This window comes from Glycine soja, chromosome 14 (genome assembly GCF_004193775.1).
Source record: "Glycine soja cultivar W05 chromosome 14, ASM419377v2, whole genome shotgun sequence".
In the NCBI taxonomy this organism is placed as follows: Eukaryota; Viridiplantae; Streptophyta; class Magnoliopsida; order Fabales; family Fabaceae; genus Glycine; species Glycine soja.
The window spans coordinates 51,177,255-51,190,922 of NC_041015.1; the positions used below are offsets into that span (position 1 = coordinate 51,177,255).

Genomic DNA, 13,668 nt, shown 5'->3' on the forward strand with positions numbered 1-13,668 from the left:
TTTTATATAGGAATGAGTTAAAGAGATTAAAAAAAATAATATTGAAGAGTAAATTATAAAAACAAATTATATGGAAAAAAAAATTAACACACTGCATTTATATATGATTCAGAATTCCAACTTTTAATTATTACTAATTTATTATAACGTGACAAAATTTAAATTTATCATTATATGTGAGCTTAAATCTAAAAAAAAAAAACAAAATTATGTACCAAAGAAATCTAAAATCAGAATTCAAAAAATAAAATATGTGAAATGTTTGATTTATAATAAATAACATGATACGTCAAGAAAAAGCATGTTGAGAGAAACTATTGCATAAGTGAAAACATAAAATTAATTTATAATGATGGATTTGGCTCTTCTTATATATTAGTAATATAACTTAAAAATTTTTAACCCTACCACTATAATTAAGCATTTTTTCCAAAGTGTATTATAGAATATTAGTTAAATTTATTCATGATTAATATCTATCAAAATTTATGTATCCATTTAATATTACTCCAAGATTCATCTAATAATCATCACATTGAAGAAACGAAGACGAATGCTTTTTATCTGCACGCATCAAAAAATCAAATCAAAATATATGCCTAATAATTACAATTAGAGAAAGCATTGCTGAAAAAGAAACGTCAAACGAAGCTCACCATTGACCATCCTTGGCTCACACTGTTGTAATCGCAGAGTATATGGAGTAAACAATACCAACATTTGGAAGTTGGGACCCCAAAATCATAATCTTGACACGACACTGACTCACACCGCATAACATAAAGTTCGGAAAAAATTAATTAATTGTAACATATATTATCTAACTTTTGATAAGATTGTCTCCAATAAAAAATAAATAGAATCTAGATAAAAAAAATAAAAATTAAATACATTATTAAATATAATTTTTATTTATAATATTGAAAAAAATTTAATGTTAATACACCGTCAATATACAAATTAAGTTTTATATTATCGGTTAAAAATCATCTAATGATTTTTTAAAATAGATATTAACAGAAAAACTTATTATATATGAAAATTCATATTTAAATGAGTATATAAATTTATCTATACTATCAGTATACATATTATTTATTTTTAAACAAAAGCTACTATTTGCCATAACTCATAAAATATTTGGGTTACCATGTCAACATCCGTACTTAAAAAGTATTAAATATTTAGTGCTTGATTAGTTATTGTTTTGCACTTACTCACGCTTGTTTGCATGGAACTAAATGGTTGTTTAATGTACCATAAAGAAAAATGTAACAAAAATGTTTTTTCTATAAAAAGAGAAAAATATATTTCCCGTATCAAAGGTTTAGTAAATTTTAAGTTGATTGCTATTAATTCAAAAAGATTAAAATTATTCGTCTATTTAATTCTTAATAATAACATCAAATAATTTTTTTAAAGTATTATTTAACAAAGCAAAATTGACTATGAAGTTTTTTTTGTGTGTGTGAAATCTTTTCCTTTTCCTTTTCCAATTTCCATCAACTCTCACACACCCAAAATGAAAAAGACTCTCTTTCTCCTTAATTATTTTAAAGGAAAAAAAATATAAACTAGTATATTGGATAAATAATTTGAAATTTTATCTTGAATTATTAACTTACACGAACATAATATCAAATGCTCTAGTTATTTCATTTACGATCATAAAAAAAATATAACGAAAATGATACAGATTTAAACTTTAAATAAATAAAAATATTTACAATTAATCTAATTAAAAACACACTGATGAGTTAAATTCTATTGAAAATCTATTCAGTTAACTATACTTTTCCTGTTTTCTAGTGTTTAATTGAATAAATAATTTTTTTTCATATGTTGAATATTTAAGACATTATTTGTATTAGATTGCAAAGATTTATTGATGTTACGAAATTAAATAATAAAAATGATGTTAAAAAAAATAATAAAGAGTACGATTTTAAAATGTGTCTATTATTTATTTTTTAGACAATAGTCAGTAAAAGGTTAGAACTAAGGATTTCGATAAACTATCCAAATCCTTTACCTATTATATGTGTGTGCATTTTTATTTTGATTTTCACTAAAAAGAAACATTTATTTAGACCGAGTATCAAAAGCCAACAAAGAAATTATAAAATTGGAGGATCTGCACCCATGTGCAAAGGGGTGAATGAAGGTCAATTGATTAATTTTAGTCGAATTAGTTAAGATCAGATTTAGTTTAGTTTATATATGTAATTCGATCAAGCAATCATAACCAATTACAATAAGATTGAATTGCATCATCGAATTTATTATTAAAATAAAATAAAATACTTTTATAAAAAAAATAGAAAAATGATTCTAATAATATGTAATTTAAATCATTTTTTAACTACTAATTTAATATAAAACATGTTCTATTTCAAGTTAAAAATTAAACTGACTTATATTATAATTATAATAATAATTGATCAATGATTTTAAAAAACTAAAATAAAATTGGACTGATCTAAAACATTCAAACGCTGAAGGTTAGAATATATATATATATATATATATATATATATATATATATATATATATATATATATATATATATATATATATATATATATATATATATATATATATATATATATATATATATATATATATATATATAACATACTAAGTAATTATGTGCATAATTGAATTTTCAAAAAATGAAATCCGATTCAAATTTATTGAATTTACAATTTTTCAATCCAATCTAAACCAATAATTTAAAACAATCCAAATTTTTTGGTTTGGATTCACTGGGTTATTATATTGATGTGGATCCTGATCAACCCTACTACAAACATGATTGGTAAAGAAATCAACTACTATCATATTATAAATGCTCTGTTACTTGGAGTGAAGTTACCCGCTACAGTTAGGCAGATAGAAGCATGAGATAAGGGATATATAACTGAAACCCTTATAGAAGTAATATTTTCAAGCCTTCTTTAACACGTAGAGGAAAAAACTTGATCAGCATATGGCTTTCAAAATGAATTCTATTTATTCAGACTCTAGTCATTCCTTCCCTTGCAATCACTTTGATTGTCTTTTCTTCGGGACATTCTTGTTTTTATGTAGCCAAACAGGGATGGTCCCAATTACGCATACTCCACGTGAGACTAACTTTCGTTGTGCTATGCTACCCTTCCAATTAAGTTTAGTACTTATTCTAATTATTCCAAAGTCACTATTTTAAGGATATGAACTTTTTTCATTAAAATTATACTAATACCTAATATATATAACTATTCGAAAGTTAATTAATAACAGCATGAATTCATTGTGACATTTTTATTTTAATGTAATTGGATGGTGTTCAAAAGTCAGCTTGCGTGCACAAGCCATTCATATTAGGTTATAATATTCATAATGAAATTCATGATCGGTCATGCTTTTATCCATATATTACCTGCTTTAGCTTTGCTAAATTAATACATTCTTTTTCAAAATAGATGCAACATAAGAACTTTTTAAAAAGTCACCTATCTTAATGTCTGTTGGCCTTTGACTTGGGAAGAATTTTAAGGAAATTATTTAGAGTTATGTTACAACTCGTAATATTTTATACTTCTTATAACACAATTTTGTTAATGAACTCTTTCAAATGCAAAATGAATTAAATCAATGACTCAGTTGTACACGAAAAAGAAAGTACAAAGAAGAATAGATACGTCTGATTTGTTAAAGTTGAGGGGGCCATCTAGAAAGAAGATAATTGTTTTTTCTTTTTTGAAGAGAAGAAGATAAGTGTTAGTGATACAATTTCTGAAATATTATTATGTATTATTATTATTAATAATTAAATAATTGAACTAAAAAATTTATATTGACAGTATATAAAAAATAAATATTATTGAAAATTATCAAAAATTACAAATCTTATTCATAATTTCACATTTACTAATTTTAATTAATAACAAAATTGTATGTTAGAAAGTATTTTCAAACAATCGTAATAAAAAAAAAAATTCCACAAGGTGGATCCGTAGCACGGCTAGCAGAAGAAATAATAGAAACAAGAATACCTTTTGCAGTTTTGCTTTTCAGGCGGGACGAAAGACATCCGTTTGTAACCTAACCCCACCTTAATCTCGTTTTTCCAAGAGTATTGGTAAGTGATGTAATAGAAAATAGATGAAAATATAATGTAAAAGAAAGTAAGAAAATGATTATAGTTATTCTTTTTCTAATTTAAATCCAAAGAAATATCAGAATCAGATGCAGATATTCCATTAAAAAAAAATGCAGATATTCCCTCACTCGTGTGTATACCACCGTAACTTTTATTGTGTTCATATAATCTCTAAAATCATGATAAGGTGGATCAATTTTGATTTTGATCAAATTTTATATAATGATACACGAAAATCTTGATAGAGATAAAACAAGTAAAAGCAACTTCTGTTTTTATCTTTATCAAAATCAATTTTATAATAATTAATTATATAAAATTAATTTTATTTAAAATTAATTTTATAGTGTCAAATTCGAACAGATACTCATTCATTTGGAGGCTCATTGGCCCAATGATAGTTTCTCTGTTTCTTGTATTCACAAACCAAAGAGGTTGTAATGATGAGTTTAAAGATTAAGGCTTTGTTTGTTTGTGATGACAGAAATAAAAAATAAAATGTGACAAAAGAAAGAGAGTGAAAAATATGATTATTCCGTTATTTTCTTGAAAAAAAAACAATATATTTATTTTCGTTGTATGTGACTACAGTACTATAATTCATTACCTATAATACGAGTATACGACCTCGTTTGTTTTAGAATTTAATAAAATTGTTCAAATAAAGTTGATTTTTAAATTATTGATTATGATTATGATATATAGATAAATTAATTCTAATTGTTAATTTTATATTGAAATATTTATTATAATAAATAAGATTGTATTCATATAATTTGTCAAATAGGTATTCTAGAGCAAGATTTGAAGTTGATTTGACATATTTGAGAAAAAAAAAAAAGATCTCATAACATCTGATTTTTTATTAATAAAATTAAAGGCTGAAACTTTACTTTTTTTTTTTTTTTTACAGGAGGCTGAAACTTTACTTAAAAATTCAATCAATGATCACTTATAAATGAAAATTAAAACATGCTGGCGTTATTTGATGGTAGTATGAAAATTTTGAGAATTTTAAATTTTTTTTATAGAAGGACATTATTAATAATTTTGCATAAAATTTATTATTGAGTTATTTAGTGATAGTGAACACATGAAAAAAAATGTAAGATTTTGAAAACTTTTACTAGTAGGAGGAAATTTACAATGTTGCATGATATTGTAATAAGGGTGTCGATTAAATTTTTTTACATCCATTTGACAAGAAAGCAATAAAATTAGAATTTCAGTTAGATAGAAAATTGAGATTGAGAAATGTAGTGTAAAATGTGATCACTAATTAGACAATTGATAACATTTTTCATGTTGAAATTTTACAATATTTTATTTTAAAAAAATTACAGCTACACTAACAAAAGGTTAAATAGTTGATGAGTAAATGATAAATTAGAAAATGTTAACCAGTTTCTAAAAACATTCTAAAGTAAAAATATTTTATTGGGTGACAAAAAATTAAGTTGTTTCTATTATGATTTTTATATTAAATCTTTTTTTAATTCCTGTCCCAATGACATTAATCAGTAAGACTTTAATAAATTTGATAGGAAATGTTCCAAATTACAGCTACGCTGGCCAACTATTTGACAAGCAATGGATCAACAATGACAAGCAACGGTATGAAAAAAAAAATTAAAATATTTTTGCACACCATTGATTCCCCCATACCTATGTGCCTTTTTACTTTTCCTTTGCTTGTTTCTCCCATCCACCCACACTTCAAATATCCCACCTTCCTCGCCTATCCCTACTAATTAGGAGAGTAACCATATACAAATATCTTATTATTTTAAATATTTTATCAATATTTTTTTATTTATTTTTATTTCTTGCTTCCTACATTATTAAAATTTTAATTTAACCTATATTTTTTAGGGTATTGCATGGGGATTTAGGGTGTTCATTAAACTTTTTTCATCCCTTCCCTCACTTTTTCCTTTTTTTTCTCCTCACTTCAAGTTTATCAACTATTTTAATTTGAAAAAACCGGCAAAAAGTATTTTTATTTCCTATATTTTAATTGAATATTATTTTTTATCCCAAACTTTCACATCGTATAATTTAGTCCGATCCCTAACTTAATAACAAAATATATATTTTTAGTCCGTGAGTTTACACTTAATTTTTGCATTTTTTTTTAACTTCAATTGTGAAGAGAGACTAACCTTTTTAACATTTTTATTATTTTACATTTATCTATTATTTTAACAAATAATTTTCTCAAATACTTATAATTTATTCAAGTTATCAGAATTTTTAGCAATCAATCAACTTTTCAAACTTTAAACTAATTTTGAGCATTTTTGTCTAACATAATCATATATCATTTTAAAATTATCCTAAAGAAATTGATTTAATAGAAAATTTATCTAAACGTGACCCAAAATTGCTTCTAAAATCCAGCTAGTTTGAAAATTTGTGTTCTTAAAAAATAATAAAGTATAAATGAAGTATGATCCAATAATTATATAGTGGTTTAAGATGTATAAAGACTACTAATGTTAATCTTAAGAGGCGACGATGGGTCGGGTAAAGTGGAGGTGGAGGTGGCCCTTTAAAGAGAGCTTTCCATGTGACGTACGAAACAGCAAAACTTTAAAACCGCACACCGATCTATCTTCTCAATGCAAACAACCAAACACAAACCATTCCCCACACTCTCCCCTCTTCTTTTTCATTGTCATTCTTCACCATTATTCTGCAATATGTTGCTACTCATCACTCACTCTCATCACCAACATTTTTTAACAGTCATTTGGAATTATATCACCTTACCTCTGATGTTTTAAAAATCTTCATCATTTGCTCCCTCTCCACCCTTAAACTGGACATGCTCGATTCTGTGCTTCTGGCGCTTTTCTTGCCGTGCCTCGGCATGAGCGCCGTTTTCATCGTCTACATGTGCCTTCTCTGGTACGCCACCAACCACCACTCCGACCCCGCGCTACCGGCCAAGCCTGTCTCCGACACCGGAATCTCCCCTTCCCAGCTCGACAAGCTCCCCAGAATCACCGGAAAGGACCTTCTCATGGGAAACGAATGCGCCGTCTGCCTGGACGAGATCGGAACAGAGCAACCGGTTCGGGTGGTTCCCGGTTGCAACCACGCCTTCCATTTGGAATGCGCCGACACCTGGCTCTCCAAGCACCCTCTCTGCCCTCTCTGCAGAGCCAAACTCGACCCTTCGCTTTTCTCTTCTTCCCAAAATCCATGCTGACCAACAAGCTCTAGCGCAAAGTTGGTAGATGCATGACCCAGTTTCTTAAATATTTCTTGACTGTATATATGAAAAAAAAAAAAAAAACTTTGTTGGATGAGACAAAATTTTCTTCGATGATTTCAACTCGTCAAGGTTAGTCTCATGTCTTTAAAAAAAAATCCATCCGGAAGGTGAAGGTGTGTTTTTGTTTCTTAACGTACTCTCTTTGGCACTGTACAGTTTCTTTTATATCTCCTGTGCCGCCGCACAATATATATTCTCACATTGTTTTTTTCCGATGAAGCACCGGAGCGGAGACAGTGGTGCCGAGTGGCCATCGACGCTATGTTTTTTTTTGCTCTTCCCGAGTTTACTAGTTAATTAGTGGTCATGGTTGATTGGGAAATGAGTGACCAACGTGTGTTTGTTCTCTTCTCTTCTCGGAAGTGTTCTAGAATTTTTATTTTCTGAAAAAAAATGATTTTTTTTTTTTTTACTTTTTACTGTGTACGTGAGGGAGAGGGAGGAGATGGGTGTGTGAAAATAAGAGCGGATAATTCACGCAAACACGATACGTTGAGGCAAGTGGAAAAAATGTTTGACAAATACTGAATATCAATATGTTATTATACATCTAAATAAAATGGAAAAAAAAAGAAATGAAAAATATAAACATGATAAAATTTTATCATCTGATAGAAAGAAAAATAATTTTTTTAATAGAATGTTTAAAATAAATGAATCCTTATCATTATTCAAAACAAGGAAGGTGGATGATGTGATCGTGAATTGAACGGTTCATGTGTTTTTGGTTCGCTTGACTCATCTTTTCATTGTTTCCTAAGCACACATAGTGACATAGAAGGAAAAGGAGTTAGACACAGAGAGATAGAAAACTGAAAACGCACAAAATAGAAAGAGGTTTTTGATTCCTGACAACAACTAGATGCCAGCTGCAACTGATTAATTAATGATTTTATTTTTTTTCTCGTTTTATTGTAAAGCTGTTTTTTCAAATAAAAATACAAAAAGGTCTGAAATACTACTAGTACTACCAATTAGTACTCTATCTAAGTAGGGGCAAAGGTTGGTGAGTTTATATTGGTGGGCATGGGTGAAAAATATCTGTGAATGGAATAGAAACAAGAGGTAATTAGTTAGTCACAATTAATGAGGGGTTGGTGTGGCATTGTATTGTGATGATTGAAGGTTGATGAAGCCAAGCCAAGTTGATTAATTAATTCATTCATTGTATTTGCATGGGATACCCCAGGATGGTTGTGCCACGTCTCGGGTGAAACAGTTTCTAGCCCTAATGATGGAATGAATGGGTCCCCAACGTGGCAACTAGCGGTTCATGGAAATTATGGGCTTAATTAAAATACCCTATGCCCATAATTATGGAAACTTTGCTAACACATAATTATGGAACGTTACGTTACATCCTAGAAGGTGATACTGATCGATCTGATACACAACACAGCACCTCACATGAAATTTCAGGGAATGAATAAAATAATTAAGAAAAATGTTAATAAGTGATTTAAGGATATTGATTAAAGAATTTAAAATAAAATTATTTTTATTAAAGGACGATAAATTATATTATCTATTATTTTATACAATAAATATTTTTTTTCGCTTAATAATTTTTTAATTAATATTCTGAAGACAATGTTTAGTGATATTCTATAATTAACCATATATAAGGCAGAGGATAACAAATTACCGGTAATATTCCATTCCATAACCATGCTTGTCAGCCTTTTAATGTGTAAGCTTTGCAGTCAAAAGTAGGTAACCTTCCCAATCCCATGCCTGTGGATCATCATCACCACCACTTCTCATATGTTAGTGAAGTGAGTAAAACGAGATGATTTTATCGAAAAAAAGAGATGAAGCTTTGATCTCATGTACTTTCCTTATGTTTGTAACCTGTTACACTTAAAAGTAGCCATGCCAAATTCACATCATCTATGTAGTCAATCTTACTTAGCAAAATAATATTTTATTGTTATTGTTGCACACTCTAAAATATAAATGTAATTTTTAATTTTCTATAGTATTATCTCATCGAGTAGATGAAAGTTAATCTCCTAAAAAAAATCCTATAGCTGTATTTTTTATGCGCATAAATCTTGAAATCTATCTCCTCATCACATATTCAAACTCTTTTCTATTCGGAAAACTTGACTAAACGACTCTTACGACAACTTGCGTATTTTTATTTTTACCTTTTCTCTCTCACATATGGTTGCACAACAATCTGATAAATGAATTATAAATTTCGTCATTGTTCATGTAAATAAATCGGTACTATATATAGTAGCAATAAAACTCTGTTGCCTTATCCTAGTATTAAAAAAATAATGAAAAAGGACCACTTTGTAAATATCTCACACATGCATGAGATTTTTTTAATTTGTCTTGAATATAAACTTTCTTTCATGCATATTCGGACAAGTGGGAAAGAATGAATAGAACAACCATTGTTTTGTCCTACTTATTATCACTATAATTATTTTACTTCGGATGAGCTCATGAAGCCATACACTGAATGACATGACGACCCGGGAAAGTAAATGAATATAAAATGTTGTATGACATTAATTCTTATCTAAACCGAGTGTCCCAATTGCCCTCATTTTTCAATGGAAACAATAACTCCCATGCCACCTCAATATAGTTAATGAAATGTAAAGGGAAGACGTGTTTCATTATAGACCTGAAGTTGGGTTAATTTTTAATTATTTTAGTGCATATTTTTTTCCCTAATGAATAGCAGTACTCATTTATTCTCCTATTTATTTTTAAGACATTCTCCTATTTCTTTTAAACATACTAATTTCTTCTTGAGTATGTAATTAAGTATGTAACTGCTTTCAATAATATGAAATGGAATCGAATATGCTTTCAGTAAGTCATACGATGCTACTGCTCTGGACCTTTTGCGGGAGGCTACATGTTGAATGCTCAAATTCCACATCAAAAAACATAATGCGATGGATAAATCATATTAAAAATAATTGCCGTGGTATAATGAGAAGGTTTGGCAACAAATCCACTAATCTGTGACCCCTACCCCACAATATAATGAAATAATTAGTTTTCTGCTCTGTGGTGCTAACAAATAGTATTTGGTTAATTGATTACAGATGAAGATGGGAGAAAAAAAATTTATATATTTTTATAGTTAGTTTAAAAAAATTTAGAAAAGAGAAGAAGATCTGTATGGAAATGATACTTTTATATTAATAAAATTAAATTACATTTAATTTAATAACTTTATTTAATCATATATCTTAAGTATATAATGATATATTTATTTAGTTTCTCTCCCTTACATATGCTAAACAAAACAAAGCTTAAAAGAATTAGTAGTTAATCTATTCGGATAAAGATGACAAGTTGATGACATCCAGCTATGCACACAAAAGCAAATAGAAAGTGACAAAGAGACAAATTCAACTCAATATATTAGGTGTGTTTGCTTTCTTATCCCCTTTTCATTTTTAGCTAATGAGTTTTATTTAACGTTATAAAAACATTATGCTATTTTTATTTTAATTGATGTAAAACTTGTAAAGAGTAATGAAAATTTTAAACTCTTTCTAACTCATTATTTTTTCACAAAAAGTTGAAAATACAAAGTAGAAGTTATAATGTTTTCATAATTATAATAAAATTATATTAATTTAAAATTAAAATAAAAAACCAAGCCAAGTATTTTTTTTTCTTTTACAACTAAAGTTCTTTTTTGTTCTAATGAAAACATGGTAATTTCAAGTTCCAACTGTTCATGTCCTTCATGGATAACCCATGACGCCACCAATATTTATGTATTTGGCTGAGTTTTTGTAAAATTGACTTTTGAATAGTGAAATGATTTATTTTTATTCTAAAAGAAAATTTATATTTTTTATCAATTGCAAAAGTTGCTTAGAATGGTCTCAATTCAAAATCGATTGTAGATTTAGAATTAAGTCTTCAATGTGAGACTAAACATACGAATTTTTCTTTAAAAATATGTTAACGGGTATTTCAACATGCATTTAGATGATATAGTATGAATTCAAACAGACACTTATAATAAATAAAATAAAAAAATACAGTGCAAAACTTACAAAAAAAAAAAAATTGAACTTAAGATTAATTTTTAGATTCAAAATTGATCCTCAACATAAGACTAAACATATTAAAATCAACTTAAAATTATATTAATTGACATTTTAACATGATTTTCGTGGATACAATTTAAACACCAATACATGTTTCAATAACTTGGAAAAATTAATAATTAGTAAGGGAACGAGTTGCATTTAGCGTAGGAAGCTACGTAACTAGATTCTAGCTATTCCCGGCAACTTGAGAACATAGACCTTATTTGAGTTGAAAAGAGACATTTTTTGAGTAATTTACACTACTTTTCCAAAATGCGGTGCTTCTTGTTTCCAATAAAATATTATGTTATCATCATTTAACACATTTTCGTTTTAAAGTAGTATTGATCAATTTTAATTTTTCTGCTATTTTAATAATAATATATGTATAAGAAAATAAAACTCAATAGCCAATACAGTTAACGCTTTCTTTACATCGTAGGTAATAACCATCTAGAAAGTTAAATTTAATTTGGTCACCCTATGTCACAACGTTTTCTTTACGTTTTAGGTAATGTTTTTGAAAGTTTTAAAAAAATTATATAAAGCTATGTTTATATGATATCACACACATGAATTAAATAATTTTTATTTTTATATGCTTAATTAACTAAACGAAAATGCTACATGGATATTCCTAGTACCCATTGAACACTTAAAAGAGAGAAAAAAAATAGATTCAATTAAATTTTTGATATGATAAGAAAAAAAGATAAAAATAAATAACAACTATTAGTGAAGTATTAAAAATAATGAAATATATGTGTATGATTACTCTAACTAATAACTATTGGATAAAGATAAGAGGTTGCAGATGGCTAGAGAGCCTATATAGATTATTTAGTGATGAAATGAAAGTCGAGAGCTTCATAATCAATTCAAAAGTTGATGATAGTTTAATCAAAGAAATATAAAATGGTATGGTGGTAGCAGATGAGAATCTGTCGAGAAATGAGTGGCTTCCTATTTATGGGCCCATCCAACTTATTTCGTTCTCAGTCAATCCATTCAAGTAGTGGATGGATCCAAATTCTAGTTGTGTTTTGATGTGATTATGGTATGCTTTATAATATATCACTCACTTTTTTAGTTTGGATGAAAGAAAGAAAATAAAAAGAAAGAAAATAAAAAGAAAGAAAAATCCGTATTTGGCTCTCCTGACAACATGACCCTTTGTAGCCGCCGGAGGCAAAATATTTAAGAGACTACGGTAATTTTTTTACTTAAATGAAAGAAGCTACTTCAATTCTAGTTAATTTTAAGAAAATCCATCTTATAAATCAAGATAAATAAACATTCTATCTATCGAATATTGAATTTATTATCAAGGTTATTCACATGCAAAAGAATGAATTTATGTAAAAGAAAAACTAAAACAAAAAGAACTTGTGTAAGTCAATTACAGTTAATTTTAAGTCACGCTACCACTTTTTCTTTTTCAAAATCTTTCACAGCAATTTTATTGACACTAAATCGTAAGATTTTATTAAGTCAATAAAAACTATGTAAGTCACTTACTTTGCTACAGTACCTTTCTATCAATTGTAAAAAATAAAATAAATTTTGTTGTAAATTCTCTACAATTTCCATATCTTTCCTTAATTTATGTTTTATCACATTTTCTTATAATTTTGTAGTATGATTTATAAGTTGTATACTTTCGTAATTAACACAATGCTGAATATCTCCCTTGTTTTTGAATATAGGAACAAGGGAAATAACCTCATGAAATTTGATTCAATCCAAAAATCTCATTAAATAATTCAATGAACCAAATACGATATCATATTAGCCTTCACACTTCCAAATATAAAAAGGAATACCATCTTTTTACTTATTCAATTCAAATTGTACGGTAATAAGTCAAATTTTGTTAGTTCTCTTACATTTCAAATCCTTCCATATTACATGTTGATTCTTGTCCATCATTAGAAAACTTATAAAAATAATCCTCTCATTTATCTTTGATATTTTGATGTGACTAAATTTTTTCCTTTTTTTTATCTTTAATAGTTAATACATCTTGATTTAAATATATTAGTTTCTTTTTTCATCCATTCTTTGTCCAAAAGTCTTTGTAAAACTCTACGAAAGTTTTAGTTTGCGCTTCACTCACGACTTTTCCAATCTCATTTCAAACATTCAGATGCCTTGGCCAATTTGTAGCA

At 27.5% G+C, this 13,668-nt stretch overlaps 1 protein-coding gene across 1 annotated transcript; it reads left to right on the forward strand.

The window, feature by feature from the left end:
• Positions 1-6,642: 6,642 nt before the first annotated feature.
• Positions 6,643-7,778, forward strand: LOC114383171 (E3 ubiquitin-protein ligase ATL23-like). The gene has a single exon (XM_028342781.1). The coding sequence runs from the start codon at positions 6,972-6,974 to the stop codon at positions 7,356-7,358; it is 387 nt and encodes a 128-aa protein (XP_028198582.1). The 5' UTR covers positions 6,643-6,971; the 3' UTR covers positions 7,359-7,778.
• Positions 7,779-13,668: the final 5,890 nt, after the last annotated feature.

Excerpts from the sequence above, each read along its gene's own strand:
- LOC114383171 (XM_028342781.1), top strand. The coding sequence starts at position 6,972 with ATGCTCGATTCTGTGCTTCTGGCGCTTTTCTTGCCGTGCCTCGGCATG.